General features: G+C 48.1%; 2 protein-coding genes across 2 annotated transcripts; one reads left to right on the top strand and one right to left on the bottom strand.

Annotated features, from left to right (window-relative positions):
* Nucleotides 1–11,159: 11,159 nt before the first annotated feature.
* DFJ58DRAFT_660371 (uncharacterized protein) lies at nt 11,160–11,680 on the bottom strand (the record flags this gene model as incomplete). The annotated part of the gene is made up of 3 exons (XM_041382148.1): nt 11,160–11,334; nt 11,385–11,575; nt 11,627–11,680. Coding segments are annotated over 3 exons (420 nt in total), but the record flags the coding sequence as incomplete, so codon positions are not given.
* A 3,657-nt stretch (nt 11,681–15,337) lies between these two features.
* DFJ58DRAFT_788256 (uncharacterized protein) lies at nt 15,338–16,200 on the top strand. Its single transcript, XM_041390139.1, has 4 exons — nt 15,338–15,449; nt 15,506–15,551; nt 15,602–15,979; nt 16,034–16,200. The coding sequence occupies exons 1-4, from the start codon at nt 15,402–15,404 to the stop codon at nt 16,042–16,044; spliced, it is 483 nt and encodes a 160-aa protein (XP_041244022.1). The 5' UTR covers nt 15,338–15,401; the 3' UTR covers nt 16,045–16,200.
* Nucleotides 16,201–18,512: the final 2,312 nt, after the last annotated feature.

An 18,512-nucleotide genomic window follows, 5' to 3' on the forward strand; every position in this document is an offset into this window, starting at 1 on the left:
CGACGTGTAATGATCGCGCTTCTTCAGCATCATGACACCGTAATACATTTCGACCCACTTTATGAGGACGATCAGATCGAGAGGGAGAGGGCAAAGACGTGGGTCGAAGAACAAACATGCCCAGAGTGGAGGGGCGGTTTTCTCTGTGTCGACGGCACACCATTTAACTTATTTCAAAAGCCCGGATGGCACGGAGAGGGCTTTTACGATCGCAAATCGAACTACTCACTATCAGCTCAGGTATGCCATGAACTATAATGAAAAAAAAACAAACTCACATGTTCAAAAGGTCGTAATCATGCCACACAACCTGCGCATTGTCGACTATGTCATTGGAGTTCCTGGGAGTGTGCACGACTCTAACGCATTTTCGAAGGCCCGGGTTGCGCGCAATCCCCAAAATTTTTTGAGCGGGAATGAGTGGATTTGGGCAGACACAGCGTATGGCTCTCGTCCATGGTGTGTCGTGCCCTTTAAGCGGCCGGCAGCTGGCGGGTTGACCCGTAATCAAAAAACATTCAACTATCATTTGTCAAAGGTAAGACAAACCGTTGTCACACACCAATCAACTCACAACGTTTCCAGGTCCGTGTTCGCTCTGAACACGGTTACGGTTCACTGAAGGGACGCTTCCAGTCCCTTCGTGAACTGCGGATCCAAATACAGACGCAGCGAGATCTTGACGAGGCAAATATGTGGACGCGGTGCTGTTTGATCCTTCATAACATGATCATTGAAATCGAAGAAAAACTTACTGCTGATGATTCATTTGGGCACTTTGCCCGTGAAGCAAGACAATGGGGTAGATGCGAAGATAGCAGGGAGGAAGAAGGTGGTGAAGATGGCGAAGACAACGAAGACGGTGCCGGAGATGAGAGCTTCATCGGTTCAGAAGGGCAGATTTTTCGGGACACACTGATGGGTCAGCTATTGCGCAGATCTGAATGAGCGATGCAAGGAAAGCGAGGGGGGCTCAATTCAAACACTTGGATACATGATTAGCTACAATGAAAAAATGGGCCTAGAAATGCAGTATGAATTTGTGAGAACGAATGAAAAACACCAAATGATTTGACGTGGGATGCATGACTGTTAGTTACCCTGACGAGACATCTCCTTCTCCAAAGCCAAGCGCTCTAACTTCACTTGCTCTAGCTTTATCTCCAATTCAAGTTGCTTCGTCCGTTCATCTGCCATAGCACGCTCGTGATTCTGAGTTGCGGTAGTACTGCGGAATATGTGTTCACGCTCCTCTTGGTGTTGACGGCCCTTGAGCTTCATACCAGCCATCTTGGACTCTAACTTGAAGCGCTTGTGTTCAGCCTTGGCGATAGATGACTCCTGGATGTGCTTAGCAAGGGACCCTGATGCCTCGTTTAGCTTTGCACTAATTTCGGATACTGCATCACGTGGCCGCTTGCGAGAGACAGATCTGCTAGATGTAGTTGAGGAAAGATCAGAATCCTGATCAGATGATGTGTGGCCAAGATGACGAGCGCCACCGGTTTTGCGTGAATGCATGGTCAGGGATTTCATCATCCGGCTTGTGCTTGCATCAGAGTCATCAGACGAGGGATCTATCTGCATGTCTTGAGAGACGGCGACCTTGGTCTTGCCTGAGGAAATGGTGGATGGTAAGGGAAATTTTCGCCGGCCGTCATCAGGTTCTGGAGAATTGAGAGAAATAGTAGGGCCTCGCTGCACTGTACAATTCGTGTTGATGGAGGATATGAATGGGCGTTGGTAGGTAGACACTGGTGGTTGAAGACCTGGGGGAGGCTGCATAACGAGTGAGGAGTTGGACGATGATGCCTGAGGCTCGGGCTGAGTGAGCCGTGGTGACGATGGATCAGTTGGATTATCCCAGTCAGGCCAGTCCCGATCTTCGCCATTGTGAGATGTGGAGGGGACATCATTATCGTCCATACGAACATTGTCATCCTCGCCCTGATTCATCCCTTCCTCGACATTGGCACGGTCTTCATCGACACCCACACGGTCTTCATCAACATCCGCACGGTCTTCATCAACATCTGCACAGTCTTCATCCATATCGGCACGGTCTTCATCCACATCCACATGGTCTTCATCATCCATCGGCAGAGCGATCTCTTTGCCCTTGCCTGTCCCAAAGAGACTTGCGGCCTCGGCCGCAAAATCCTGGCCTGGATCAGCCGTCGAAAATGAGGTGTTGTACGCGGGATTGGTTCTCCACCACCCATGGAGATCAACCCACCATGGGAATGGCACCAAGAGCCGGTCTAGAACACCTTTAGAGTGTATGCTGGCATCAGAAAGGAAAGTACAAACCAAGTATGCTCTTCATCTTCTCATCTCCGTTGATAGCCTCAAAAGACAGACCAGCACCAGTCTGGCCGAGTTGCATGTTGATTTCGTTATACTTTTTGCGTAGCCTAGTAAAGTAGCTAGTTAGTGGCCAGATCGGTACTGATATTTGTTGTGGTCATAACCAGGACTCACGATGTAAACCGACTTTGAATGGGCTTCGTAAAGGCAAGGGGATGCGCTCTAAAGTATTCCCTAACCTTCGGATCTTCATCATGTTGGAAAATGGTTGTCGCAAGTTGCTGCAGGTATGCATTCTTCTGTGTCGTCATTTGTTGGCGTGTGCGCCCTTCCTCTTTTGCATCCTTCGTAGAATCTGAGAAGATTTTGAGTCGAGCCTCCTGGTTGACTTTGCACCATTCAATAAGGCGAGCGGTGCGTGGACTATTTTTCTTGTCCCAGTGTATGGTAGGTGGTTTGGATCGCTCTCCTGCTCCTGCGCTGATTGGTGGGCTAGCACTTGGAGGAGTAGAAGATTCGGTGACCAACCCATGACTACCACGCTTCGCCGGACGACCTCGAGATCCACGTCCACGACCACTAACAACCCCAGCCATGATGATTACAACGACGACGACGGCGACGATGGCGACGACGGCAACGGCAACGATTATGTTCCCGAGTATGCACTGGCACTGGCTCTGTCGGAGTCTGAAGGTGCCGAAATTTTCAAGTGATGCCGAAGTTTTTTATTTGTTTGTGAGTTTTGTATTTCACTTTGAGACCCATTAATGATCTTTGAGTCTTGGCCAGGCGGAGTGCGAAAACATCACTCATCGGGTTGTCGGCACAGGCTAATTAGGTTTGAAAGTATGTTTGTATCTGAAGACGTTTCTAAATCTCATGCGGAAAGTCATCTGGCCGTTTTTCTTCGTCGATTGCTTCTATCTCTATCTTGTTTTGCACTGCACGCTCAATTGATACTGATACTGATATATAATATTCATCCATGACATTCATGCATTGACCTAAGTACGGTTCCGCCGACATAGAATTTTTCAAAGTCCGGTATATGATAAGTCCTACGGGACTATCGATGGAACAAAAGCTGATAGGCTCACAGATCTCGTTGTCTGGGACAAAACCGACGGCGAGGTTATGTGTATCTCCCCCTCTTCATTCAATTTCATTCACAAATTCACTGGCCTTTCATCAGTGGAATTCCGCTGCATATGATCACTTCACTATATCCTTACAAACGTGACGTTGCTTGAAAGCTGCGGCAGCCACGACTATCTCGAGTTCAAATTTACGTGGTCCCAACTACCGGGACAGGCCTCTCGTTCGCGATGTTTTCCTCACACCGTCAACCTCACATTATCATCTTGGTAGCTGAGTTGAAATTAATCAACATACTTAGGCATTCACATACTTTTTTCGCCAACCGAAGCGAAAATAAAAGTCAAGGTAGGCCGAAACCGTTGTATGAATACACAAGATGATCCGACAGTACCGAAAATGGAGATAGCAACCACGGCTTCCTGCGATATCAGTCCGAACAAGAGAACCGGCCATTGACCTAGCCCATGCCGCCTTATAGACGCGTTATTACACAGCATCTATCCTCATACGAGATGCGAGATTTTTTGCTGGAAACCTTCGAGGACGGACGGGATCTCATCGTTATCCTTGAACTTGGTGACGAGAACGACGTCACCTGACTCGTTTAGAGCAGGAAGTCCTAGATGAGGAAACGACCCTTCGCAAACCTTCAAAGCTCAGGTGGCGTCGGACCATGATATACTTAACACGCCTCTCACAGATGGTCCCAGTGGCGTCACATCAATCACACGGACGAACATGGCACTTTGAGGGGCTTAGAAACTCTCTTTGACACGCCAATACAATTTGCCTTGTAATTCCCTTGCTTGACAAGGTTTCTGGGACCCCCATAATTCTTTTTCCTACCTTCCTGGCAACTTCCTTAACTTCACGTGACCTACAGCGCGCAACGCAGAGGTGGAGTTCTTCCCTCTGCACCAGTCGCAACATTTGCTATGGACGACTACCGTTTTTGCCACTGATTATGGCTTTGTGTAGTGTAACCTGTCTTCTTTCGTGGTTCCTCGGCTTGAGGATGCTTATGTGTCAAATGGTTCCTTCCATCCAGCCCAAGCTTTAACACTCGCACTATATGACAGTCATCTCCTGCCCAGTGACTTCCCGTATACACGGGCGTCTAGTTCATTCTCTGTCGTCGTACAACTATATGCTCGATCAGCACAACTGGACACCGCACAGGTGCGGCATCGTCATTTTTGTGATACGCCGCCTTGGTGTCATTTCAGCTGTGATGCCTTCGAGCCAGTTCGGTAACCCAAGGTAAGGTGAGTTTGCCACCTTGAAACGATTATATAATGTCGGCGTTGTAGATGCCGATGACTGAGTCTCAATTGAATATCAGTAGTACTAGACTCGTTATCAATGATCTATCAGACCATTGCTCACTGTATTGATGGATGCCATCAACCCATTAATCCAACAGCTGACTCTGGCTCAGGCTGCTCAGCTGCCAGGTGGTCGGGCATCCAAGCGAGATCACGCACGAGTTCTCCAACATATTGCACTGGTTGTCAGCGTCCTTCTTACTGCTACAGAGTCCTTGCTAGAAGACTCTATACCCGAGCCATATCACACATTGGCCCTCTCAGGTCAAGGGTGGGTCATGGAGCTCATTTTGGGCCACCCAGAGCGTATGCGCTGTGAACTTGGGATGCACACAGATGTATTTCACTCGCTTATAGCGGAACTTCACACCTTGGGTCATGCAAATTCGCGCTATGTTTCCCTCGAAGAACAACTCGCCATCTTCCTATACACGTGTGTTACAGGACTGACCGTCCGCCATGTTGGTGAGCGCTTTCAACGGTCTAATGATACCATCTCAAAGTAAGTCAATTGTTATTGTTATATATGATACTAACGAGCTCACACTTAATTGTAGATATTTCCGCAAGATGTTGACCATTTTCGCATCTCCCCCATTCTACACCAATCATGTACGCTCTCCTGACGACACCTACCACGCCCCACACAAGATCCGTAATGACCCTAAGCTCTGGCCCTATTTTAAGGACACTGTTGGCGCAATTGACGGTAGTCACATCCATGCTCACCCCCCATCATTTGATCGTCCTGCATATCGGAATCGTAAAGGATTCCTTTCACAAAATTGTCTCTTCGCCTGCGACTTCGACCTCACATTCTCTTACGCTCTCACTGGCTGGGAGGGATCTGTTACAGATGCACGCCTTTATGATGAGGCTCGTTCAGGTGGCTTGTATATCCCTCCCAGCAAGTATTTTCTGGCAGATGCGGGGTTCCCTTTGTGTCACGAGCTCTTAGTGCCCTACCGCAGTGTCCGGTATCATCTAGCTGAGTGGGGGCGTGCTAATACCAGGTATGTTTTATTTCTTTTTACTTGAAGCTTCCTAATATCTATTCTATGTTTGCAGACCAGTCAATAAAGAAGAGTTATTCAATTTGCGACACGCATCTGCTCGAAATGTGATCGAGCGCAATCTTTGGCTGTGTTAAAACGCCGTTTTCGCATTCTCTTACTGTCACCTGAGTATCCTATGACCATCCAGGCACGTATACCTGCCGCGTTATGCGTGATTCACAACTTTATATGCGCCCACAAACCTGATGAAGGAGAGTACGCGGATGACGATGAACACTTCGATTATGATAACCCTGAGCACCAAGGGATCCCTCAAGACGAGGAGGAGTTTGAAGAGGATGGAAGCATGAAGGAAGCGCGTGAACGTATCGCGCGCTGCATGTGGGAGGATTATCAAGGCATTTTGCAGCAGCGGGGTTCGTCAGACGATTCCTTTGATGACAGCGACAACGAGATTGTAGTAGCACATACAATTCATTCATTTATTCATGCAACTAGTAAGACAATTGTACCGCTAAGAATTGGACCCAGGAGGCAGTATCATAGGTTGGATTCCCAACCGCTGGGCCGTTGAGATAATGAAAGCATGGCGCATCTCCTTGTCAGTGGTTTGTGTATACATATATGTCAGTAGCTGCAGGGTCCATAGCAAAAACTTGTTGCATCATAAGCCGCTCCGTGAATGGCAAGTCAGCATCATCAACCTGCAACATCTGCATGGCCCTTGAGCGCTGGTCATCACCCTGATCCTCGGGATAGACCATGCGCTCAGAAATCACATCCGTTAGGCGGTTAACGGAGCTCTGGAACCCCATCACAGCTACGGCAGTGGTGGTCTTCGACATCTTGACATCCGCTGTACCACTACCCCCAGTGGCACCACTTCCGAGTCTGTGCACGGCCTGATGTTGTCTTTGCTCTTTTGAGAGAGCCTGGCTTAGAGGGAGGCAGCGGCATCTGAGGGTCTTCGTCTCGCATAGAAACCGAGGTAGAAGGAAGTGAGGTAGTCGACTCTTGAACCATGTCAGAGTGAGAGCGTTTGGAGCTAGGCCGAGATACTAAGGATGTGGAAAGGGTGTTATTGCTGTCAATAGAGGCGGGACATCGAGAAGTAGGAATAGAAGTAGGGGCAACTACTGCAGGGGTGGCGCTGGGACCAGCAGGAGCGGCACTGACACTAGAAGTAGCAATGGTGGCGCCCATGGTATGATTTTCAGCTGCTGGTATGCTAGCGCTGGAGCTTGAGCTTAAGGGAGGGGGAGCTGTATGCGGTTGGTACCCTGGTACGCCCTCGCGCGCCACTGTTTTTTGGTATGATATCATCCATTTGCTCAAAGTATCTCCATCCCGATACACGAAAAGGGCGCATGTGCGAATTTCCCTAGATATAAAACAGTAAGCTACCAGTACAAAATGTAGATGACACTGTGAACTGGACATACCTTCTTTGTAATATATTCGTTCCATACCGTGGTTGCACCCTCGCTCGTGATATTGGCTCCTCTGACATTATCCCAGTGGACACCAGACGTCTGGCGATACTTCTGAATAGCGTTATAGATCTGTTTTAACTATACAATATCTAATCAGTCTATATCTAAGCGATATATTGGTATATGACTTACTGCTCCCCATTTCGTCTTGCACATCGTTCCAGTCTTCTGTGGACCCTGCTGCAGGTGCGCAGCAATAGCCTCTGCAGCACCATTGTATGTTACATCTTTGAAGTTACCGGTGTCAGCGACCTTCTCCCGATTGTCGTACAGGTATTGGACAAGCTGATCAGTCTCTGTGTCAGTCCAGACCGCCCTGTCTGCATGAGATGATTGCTGAGCCATAGAAAGAATGTGGACTTGAGCAGATAACACTATAGACACGACACTAGCCCAGATGTCGTTCCGATCTCGTAGATCTTTAGTCGTATACCGAGGTATGCATGCAGACATGTCAAAGGGAAGTTCAAGCTCCGTCATCGGGCTTCAAACCGGGACCACCATGCCGACATTATATAATCGTTTCAAGGTGGCAAACTCACCTTACCTTGGGTTACCGAACTGGCTCTTCGAGAGCTCACGCTATAAGCATATTCACTCTCTGCCCGGCCCTTTCGGCTATCCATTGTGTGCATGGTGTTCAGCTCTGACGAGATCTCCTCGCTCCTTGAGGGCAATGATCTTGATCTGGAAAGATTTGGTGGCTCTCTCCACCAGAATAACGGAATCTTCTGGACCTCGCAGTTTTTTTGCGCGAGTTCTCTTAAGCTTACCAATATATTTGCTAATAGGTCCCCAAAGGTAGCGGGAATATACCATATATACATACGATGTTAGTGGCCCTTGTTGAATTTCAAACGGTGACGAAATGACACCGGCATCGCGGCACACCTTCCTAAAGCGTAAAATGATATTCTATCCTGTATTATTTTTGCCTACGGGAAGTTTCAAGTCACCCAGTCACCCAATGGTTTATAGCGGATCTTGATTTCAGTGATGGACACGCGGTGGAAAAGCACGCCTGCAAATACAGTATGCACAACTAACTACGTATCTAGCAGTCTCTTCGTCACTTCCACATTCTCTCCTCGCCCTCGACAATTCAGTTTCCATACTACTCAGTTCTGTCAACGCATCTGTAAAGACTGCGGTAATTAAAAACTTTCTTCGCCAGCATCATGGCCGAGTCAAGCACATCAGCACAACGGAGAGATGGAGAACGAGGAGTGACATCGAACTCGCCGGTGGTTAGCGCACCTCGTCGGACGAAGGAGAAGGATCCGCCACGCTATGGTGCACAATATCGCCAGGATGCACTTTGGGAAGGTGAGCAACCGCATTTTGATACCTACTGAATCACTCAACAAGAAGCAGGCGGGAATGGAGCGCTTCCTCCTCAATGGTGGCAGAGTAGGATACTGGATGATATAATTTTCTATCAAGATGACACACTCGTAATGGTCTCATTGAACCGACCTTTACCAGGGGTGCGACTAGGTGAGCGAAGAATGTGTCACTAGCGCCGAGTAACTCATGGTGAAACATAGATGATACCCAACAACTCGTTCCCAGATGCGAATGGCACATCTCACCACTCGGTCGGTCGTACTTCGTCAATCACAATACCAGGACCACATCATGGAAGAAGCCAACGCCTGAACATCCACCAGGGAGCTTGGCGCCAAAATGCATCATCGAGGGTCATTCCAAAGTCATTTGGAGCCTCGCCTGTTTTGGCACCAGTTTGCAATATATTGAGCGCGTCACACGATGGTTCAATTCGTCAGTGGACAAGTGACGGAGAGCCAGTGGGGAGGCCTTGGAATAGTGATGGGGTAGAGGTAGGCTCAATAGCAATATCTCCAGATGAATCGATGGTCGTGAGCGGAAGCGCAGATGGCAGGCTACGGCTGTGGAACATCAGGAAGGGCAGCGTGGGGAAGGGCATAGCGGCGCAGTGGTATGCATTGATTGGTCTCCCAATGCCCAGGAGATAGCAAGTGGATCGCTCGACGGCACCATACGACGCTGGAACCCGAATACTAGTCGACAAATAACACCACCCATAGAGACCGGCCAAGGGAGGGTTTGCGCTGTCAGATACTCTCCACAAGGAGACAAATTCATAAGTAGCGGGGAGGACAAGGTGATCTGCGTGTGGTCAAAGGACGGCGAGCTGCTTATGGAGATCGAGGGCCATGACAGCGTGTTGATCTCATTGTGTTGGTCCAAGGATGGCGCACACATTTTCTCCGTGTCAGCCGATCGCACCATCCGAAAGTGGCAGTCGATTGATGGGAAGGAGCTCGTTGTTTTTCAGGGTCATGACCGTCCCATCAACTCCCTCTGTCTTTCCCCTGATGAGCACTATCTTGTTAGCGCGGCAAGGGACTACTCAGTACGCATCTGGGACCTCGAGACCAATCAGCTAGTTGGAGACCCGCTCTTGCATGACGACGAACTCGAGGTTGTTATCATTTCCCCTGATGGAAGATATATCGTCAGTGGTGGATTGGATGGAAAGATATATGTATGGAGCCTGGATGCAGCGCTCAAACATACAAGTGATGATCATGTGAGTTTGTTTATTCATTGTCAGTGTCTTTTCTAAGTGGGGTGTGGTTGTAATCCAGCTGGTTGAAGCAAAACCTGATACGAAGCTCAAGGTAAGTTGTCTACGCTTCCCTTTCGCATTGTATCTCACTGCTTGACCAGGGACGTCCAGTTCGATCAAGAGATGACGTGCGCCAATCAGTTATGAACACCTTGATCATTTGCTTACTCCTTTGTTAGATCTTGCACGCTAGTCAGGTGTCCAGGAAGCAGCCAAACAGACTCGGAGGCTTGACGAAATTTGTCTGTATAATTTCTCGTTTCTTGGCTCTTCCAAGTCCAACATTTGTATAGAGCAATGACTTCTGGGACGCTGATACCAACTCCATGCCTCGTCCCGCAGCTTCTCCTGCTAGTCCATTTGGCTTTCATTGGCGTAATTTTCTTGGTTCGCTGCGTTTCAGCGATCGACCTCCAAACGCATCACAATCAATACCGCTCGAGCCCCGACGGTGTAATTTCGACTTATTTTCAGGGAGAAGCTCTATACGCACCGTTGAAGTAGGTGCCGGTCGCAAAAAAAATGTGAGTGGCTTGTCACTCCTTTTTGATATCATTGAAATAAATATGTTTGCAGAGAATATATGTTTCCCCTCCCACCGCAGCAGAAGTGGCCCGCGCAGAAGCGGCTGCAGCTGTGCAACATACGAATGGCAACGAGGCCGGCAGTTCGACGCAAGCAGGTCAACCTCAGGCTGTGCCGGGGACACAAATGTCTGAAGGACGCCCAACGGAAACGCAAGTCGCAGGTGGCCGAACGGGAGATGTTTCTTATGAAGGAGTGAGCTGTTGCGGATTTTTCTTTGGTCGTCGTCGTCCCACCCCGCATCAGTCATGAGGTTATTTACCAAACTCTCTGTTGCTCGATAATTTTCCATATTCTGTAGTGATTTGATGTTTTTCAATGTACAACGAAGCCATCCTGCCTTCGATCTAGTTTCAAATCTGACTTCATCTGCCTTCAAGAACCGTTCCAGAGGGCGTCGTTTCGTGGTTGTCAACATTGCTGTCAAGAATGCTATCCTCATAGAAAGCACGGCCCCTTCAACATGTGGAAGCCTTAACGCAAGAATTACACCCTCAAATTTTATTGAGAACGTAATGACGATCACAGTAGGGACACTCACTAGAGACCGTAACATGCGGGATATCCGATTTTGCAAATTTCTCTAGGGGTGTGATGCAGACCTCTTGTAGCTTGTCTTCTGCGCTTTTCTTGGTGAGGTCCTGGATGGCCGCCTTGCTCAAACCCTTGATAGAGGACTGGTCTAGGGTTCGCTCCACGCGGTCGAGGAGTGTCGTATCTAGTGAAGACGGCAACAATGGGAACTTTGACCTGCGTTAGCTGTGACCTGTGCGGAGCGGTAGCAATTCATTAACGTACTGTTTCCCAGCTCTCCTTCATGCTTCGATGTGAGAAATTGCTCCATGCCGGTCTCTAGTAAGCGCCCGCCTGCGCGGGGTATTTCAAAGCAAAGCCTTGCACGCCGTCAGCTTGCCGTACAGATGCATTAAGACGGAGGCCCCACCAAACAGCATGCAACTGATCTTTCGAATAAGGCATTTTTCTTCGACTGTCGATGAAATCTCGGACTATTTTGAGGTTGTCTTTTTCCCCTGGTTCAAAACCTTTGCTGTCGTGGAGAACAAACTTGTTATTCTGCGATGAGATGAACTCGTGGTCGATACTGACCTCGCCTGGCTTATCGTGCGAAGCGGTCTATCGACAGTATGAGTAGCTGTGCTTGTTGAAGTGTCGTGCTCAACTCACCGCGTTTTGTACTCCATATGCGTGGTTGATCAGTGAAGACTTGCCAACGCCAGTCTATTAGAGGTACCGTGTCAACACTGGCCTGAGATCAGCGAAAGCCTGATACCTTTACTATCACCAGAATTCGGAACCTTGGAAGCCCCTGGGCATCAGCTTCAAGAATGTCACTTTCACGGTGATCCAGACTTACTGAGGACACTTCCGGAATATTTCGTCGGTAGTAGGCTGGAGCTCCAGGGTTTCGTCGGAATAAGAGACAAGTCGCTCGGCCTGCTAATCTATGACTTAGATGTTTTCCAATACGAGACATGGAACCTTACTTCGATTGTTGGATTCCTGGAAAGTTCGACAACGATAGTGATGTTTTTATGAACCTTGTTGTATTCTGTGCATGTGAGGTTGAATTTGTGAGCGATCATGGCAAGGGCGCCATGACTATTGTTTCACCTTGTCTTTCTCTTGCACCACATACACGGAACATGTCTTCCGGGTCGAAAACAATGTCTTCATGCTCAGCCTTCATCCCAAACCATTTCTTGTACCGCATCTGCAAAGAAAATGTATCCCCAAGAGAAAGTTTCCTATGATAAAGCACAATAGCACATCAGGTGGGTACATTTGTTGGGGTTGAGTCCCTACATGGGTGGAGAAAACGTTTGTCGCAAAGCCTTTCCTGCCCCGCTTTTGATTGGCGTGGGCGACTTCCGCAATTCAAAAGACTCCACATTCTTTTTCCGAGTTACTGAAATCGACGATGACACCTATTGGATATATTTAGTGTGATTTATGATTTCGTCGATGAAGTAACTTGTACCAGAAATGTAGAGGGGGCAAACCGGCGTTGAAGCGTCAAGGGAACTAGCCACTCTGAATCCTGATTCGAGTTGGGGACGACTCTTCTTGGTCACGGTAGATTTATCTAGAGGCCGAGTGTGGGTCATGCATCAGCCTTGCTGAAGGGAGGTGTCCTCATGTAGTACCCAGACCAGCTATTCACGCACACGCCCAGCTCGTTATGAAATGGAAAACATGTGGGTCAAACGGCGTGCCTGTGTCGGGCTTGGGATTGGTCGAGGGTGTACCAAAATATGTATAGAGGCTTGGAGCAACCGTAAGTACTGTGACTGATTCGAAGAGAAAGAAGCATGGTTAGTTAGCGCTTTAGCGCTCGTACAAAGCCACCGTGCTTCTTTAGCCGGACTAGCCTGACTAGCTGTAACTTCAAGTTACCACTTAGGCCTTTAGGCATGGACCCTGTGACCTGAGACCGTCAGCTGCAGTGACCAGATCCAACTAATTGCAAATTGAACATGAACAAATTCCGCCACCTTCGATTCGATGCAAGGACTCGTCGTGTACGCCTCATGGTACTGTACATCATTGCCCTAAGCCCACTGAATCTAGATGCTGACTTCGGGGTTGGCAGGTGTTTGCCGGGTTTAGACACTGCAGTGATCGATTATAAGGCTACACCAACGCTTCTCCATCATATTTACCTTCCCCATGGGCCCCTCAAGGATAAGAGAGAAAATCGGTCGTTTTCGAATCCTCGTTGTAGGAAGAGCGAATGCAGGAAAAACTACAGTCCTCCAGAGAGTTTGCAACACACGGGACAACCCAGTAATCTATAACGGCGCTGGAGAAAAGGTGCGTCTCATGATGTTAGTAAAAGGCTGCTAGTAATGACCAACCCATCGACATCAGATCGATGCTGCAGTTTTCACGGCATCCAGAGAGGTAATGTGTACTCTTAGTTGGTAACATGAACTGACACGTTCTCAGCGTGGAGAGCACGATATCGAAAATGAAATGGTGTTTCAAAGTAACCCAGGATTTGTCTTTCACGATTCACGCGGGTTTGAAGCAGGCGGCGAATCCGAATTTGACAAGGTGAAGGCATTTATCGTGGGCCGTTCCAAGGAAACCAGATTGAAAGATCAACTCCATGCTATATGGTAATTGCAACTGATCAATCACGACATGCGCTATCTCAAAGTTTCAACATAGGTACTGTATCCCGATGGACGAGGCAAGCAGATCATTCACAGAAGGCGAAAAGAAATTTTTCTCTCAGTGCGACACTGGAAGCAGTAAGCTTTCGCACCCGACCATCGCTGATGTTTGACTAATGCGCAAATTCACAATGCTTAGTTCCCGTGATGGTGTTGTTCACAAAGTTTGATGCCCTCTACGATGTGGCATATGCAGAGCTGAAATCGAAGGGAGCATCAATGGAGGAGGCTGAAGAGCTGGCGCCGAAGCATGCCAAGGAGTCGTTTGCTAACGGTCCACAACTGAAGGTTTTCAACAATGTCCGATGGCCTCCAAAATGCCATGTATGTCTTCCCAGTAAGCCAGTTGATGGTTGAGTTGCGATACATGATGACCATTGATCCATTAGACATGCACGATGATGATGCAGATTGCGGGCCACTCATCGAACGCACTGTTGCAACTCTGGATAGTGAAGTACTGCAGCAATTATTCGTCTCAATCCAGCAGACAAACTTGGAGCTCTGCATGAAATATGCAGTTGAGAGGTAACTACCCATGGTTTCATTTACCTGCCGCAAGCGTTCGCGACTGATATTGTCCAGAACACTCTTAGAACTTTTTTATTCTGCTAACAGAACGGGTCATGATGAAGAGATAATAGCAAATTTGGGCGCCTGGTTTCCACATATTTGGGTAAGATTATCAGAAAGTTTGAAGGTTGCTCTCATTTACATTGGGTGTTTACTCGCAGGTAGTACGTCTGTTAATCCTCCATCGACCTCGAGCCATGCTGATCCAAGTCATTGCCCACTGTTCGCAGCCTGTGAGTGTCTTGATCCTCCTTCGAGCTCGAGTCATACTGATTCATGTCGTTGCCCACTGTTTGTAGCGTGTGAGTGTCTTGATCCTCCTTCGAACTTGAGCCTTCCTGAATCAAATCATCTCCCATTCGTTAATAGAACGTGAGCGCGTTCATCTTTTGTCGAGTTGAAGCATTCCTGACCAGAGCGATTGATGATATATCTTCAGGAGGTCAGTACATTGATCCTCTACCGACCTTGAGCCACTGACCGACGAAATCGTTGATCCATTGACAGCTTGTGAGTGTGATCATCCTCTGTCGACCTCCTGCCTTCCTCACCGATGCAATCATTGATACATTGTCAGGGTGTGGGTGTATTCATTCTCTGTCACCCTCGCGCAATGCTGACCAAAAATGTTGCTGCTCCGTTAACAGATTGTGAGTTGGTCGATCCATCATCGTGCTCGAGCCATTCTGACCGAAGACATCGCCCATCCGTTCACAGGATGTAAGCACATCGATCCTCAGTCGAATTGGAGCATCACTGACCAATGAAATTACCGATCCCCATTGACAGATTGTTAGTGTGTTCATCTGCCGTTGAGTGCGGGCGTTGCTGATCGATGACATCGTTGATCCATTAACAGATGGTGAGTCTCTTCACCCCCAATCGAGCTTCACCACTGCTCACCACTGACAATACTCATGCACTGACAGAATGTCAGTGTGCTGATCTTCCGTTGAGTTCGAGCTTTGCTTTCGACTGAAATCGCACATCCCTTAACAGACTGTGAGTATTTTAATCTTCCAGTGTTACTCACCGACGACATCGCTCATCCATCAATAGGAAGTTAGTTTCTTCGTCCTTTCTTGATTTCGGGCCATGCTGACCGAAGATTTTACACATTGGCAGTATGTGGGTGTATCGATCCTCAGCAGAGGCGGAAGATATTCAACTTTCCACCATGATTTGACCAGATGTATGCGAATCATCGTGAAGAGATGCGGTCTAGGTTACTCTCTGTGGTATGTCCAATTGGTCACTGATTGTACACATATTTCTGATGTTGCGAATGTGCCAGGCCTCTGGCTCATCACCCTTGGAGAACTATGTTCAGCTCATTTCTGGTGATTTTCGAAGCTACGTTGCAATGAACCTACTTATTATTGATCATTAGCTGTTGTCATTATCTTCGAACACTCTTTCTACATTTCCGACAAGCGGTGCTATCTTCAGGACAAGCAGGAATCTATTCACTCTTTTCGTGTCGCTCTCGAGCAGTACATTGCGTCTCCGCATGCAGCTGTTGTCAGGGAAGGTGTGAGCCCTGCCGTCCAGGCATATGAGGCAGCTGTCACTACTGCTGCCCTCGCATATGAAGAAGCTATGAGGACCCTTCCTGTTTGGATAGCGAAGTTACCGTTGGAACGCTTCAAGAGGAAGGCAAAAGAAGCCTTTGAACGCCCTCATGAGAAGGAGAAAGAATCTTTGTGTTCTCAGGCGAGGGCGGAGTTAACCAAGAATATTCTTGAAATTACTTTAAATCATCGCCTGCGTATGTCTCACCGCCACGCTGTGACAGCAATCCCACTGATCCGCTTGTCTTTAGCAAGACCTTAATGTTGGGCAAAGCAACGCAACATCGATGATGTTCTGGTTCGGATGGAAGCTGAGCGCTGAGGCGTCTCGGCTGCGAATGCAGGTTGCTTGAAAGGTCTGTCGTGGTAGATTCAGGATGTGGAACTGTACGAAATGGTTGTATGATCATGCAATATGGTGCTTAGTCTGGTATGGCGTATACATATTTGGAGAATGTCGGTCACCCTAGTGGCGAGAACTACTGCGCTTGATGTACTACCTCTCAAGTATCCGTGGTCCTATTTCAAGCGCATCAGGTATGTTCTGCTCCATAGCTTGTCTCAACTTGCGTAACTTTTTCTAAAAAGAATCCCGTTTATTGGCATTCTAACCTTACACTATGTAGACACATGGAATTGAACGTTCCTAACAACGTCAGTGACTCCAGCTGATGGTTGATATATAAGATCTCTGAAAAGACCTGGCTGTAAGCGGAAGATAGCCTTCCTCAATGGACCTCGAACAGCGGACACACCTTGAAAATCTCTAGCTTGCGTTCTTTAAGGGACAGCGTGCAATATGCATGTGGTCATAGCTCCGGGTTATGAAGTTTTATAAGATGGATGCATTATCTGTTATACATTCAGCGTTGGTTACTGCTCTACATGCCACGGTCAAGATCCAAAATCCATTCAAGTTCTCGACGATCGCGCGGATTGTAACCTGAGTCTAGATGCATCTTCTCGAGTGACTGATAGACGACGACGACGTGGAACAAAGGAGAAAGCGACTTACAGGATGTCGGAATCGAGTCGATGGAGAATTTTGCAGCGCTGGATGTCGCCTATACTATGGTCTGCAGTTAGACCTTACTGTTTCATGCGTGTCTTATAAGCATACAAGCGTGTCGAAGTATAACAACTGAATCCCATGTCTATGAGCTTGCTGCGACCGACGACAGTGGCGCCCATAGCTTAGTTTCAGTATCATGAATGAGAACCGGAGAGCCATGTACCCAAGTTCAACACAGATTCTCACTCGCGAGCATTGCATTTGAAATTTGATAGTTCACCTTTGACAGACTTTTGGTAGATTTTTGCTAGCGCTGGGTTTTTGTCGAGTTTTTTTTTCAAAATAACACAGGACTTGCGCATTTTCAAATTCACTCGCACATAAACGGCAACAATTTCTCATTCTGGTTCGATGAAGTATTCTTTTCTCACGCTTCTCCTGGGCGCATGTCCGTATCTCGCCTGAAATTGATTCTTTTATCTGCTGTCATCATGTCGTTTATGCTCGATGGTCAAAATATATCAGTTGTGCGGGACAACTCTTCTGCTCATTCGCTGGTTGCTATGTCGTTTGTGCCGCTCGATCGTTCTCGAGACGGCGTGTTTCAGGCGCTCGTGACTTTGCTCGAAGGCGATGTGCGGTTGTCTACCGAATTTCCGTTTACTGTCCGCGACACTTTGCCGGCCACGGTTGTCTTGAGACGTGATTGGTCCGCGTTTTGTCGCGATATTCTGCACAGTCATCCTGAAGTGCACCTGCCATTGTGCCAGTAGATTTCATAACCTACCAATTGAAGCACCACATCGCCGTTCTAAAGACAATTGCTCTTCTGCAGCGCGTACTCAGAGCCTTTTTCACCAAAGCCTTTCGTCAACATGCTCTCGATGCCTGCCTCTTCAAGAGTGATGTTGACTTTTCACCGTCGGACTGGTCTCCCGTCACATTGCCCCTCATCTTCCCCTCAACTCATTCCACCCGTTTAGAATCGCTGAGCGCGACGATACTCCAGGCTTTACCGCCCTTTTCTGCACGTGCTGTGTCCCGCTCTGTGCACGTACTCAGTCGCGCCGCCTTCGGTCAGCAGGTTATACTGTATGAGTGCAGGAACCAGAGGTAGGTCGAGACCACGGGATGTCACAGATATACAAAGGAGAATAGAGGGCGCGGGAGCAGGCTTCTTGGACTTTGAGGAAGGAAAACCGGCGAACCTGCATAGAGAAGCGAGACAGATTGGTGTAGGAGGGGAACCCTAAAGCTGCACAGTGATTTTATTTTCGTCTTGCGCTGTCTCCTCTTCAGCAGATTCATTGGTCTTGTCATCTTCGCCGTCACTCTTGTCTCCGTCAGAGCACGCTCAGCATATTCACCATTCATCGTTGAATTGCCTAGTAAGTGCCAGTGAAAATCAACAGATTCCGTGCAGCTGAGGAATACAATAATTTTCGAGCCTTTTAAAGCCCTTCAGCTGCTGGTAGAATTCCGTTGCATATGATCACTTCACGATATCCTTACAACTGTGACGTTGCTTGAAAGCTGCGGCAGCCGCGATTATCTCGAGTTCAAACTTACGTAATCCCAACTGCCAGGGATAGGCCTCTCGTTCGCGATGTTTCCCTCATACCGTCAACCTCATCGCCGAGGTACCATTACCATCTTGGTAGCTGCGTTGAAATTAAACGACATACTTAGGCATTCATATTCTTTTTTTCGCCAACTGA

The sequence above is a fragment of the Suillus subalutaceus genome, assembly GCF_016647625.1.
Source record: "Suillus subalutaceus strain FC151 chromosome Unknown DFJ58scaffold_52, whole genome shotgun sequence".
NCBI classification, from domain to species: domain Eukaryota; kingdom Fungi; phylum Basidiomycota; class Agaricomycetes; order Boletales; family Suillaceae; genus Suillus; species Suillus subalutaceus.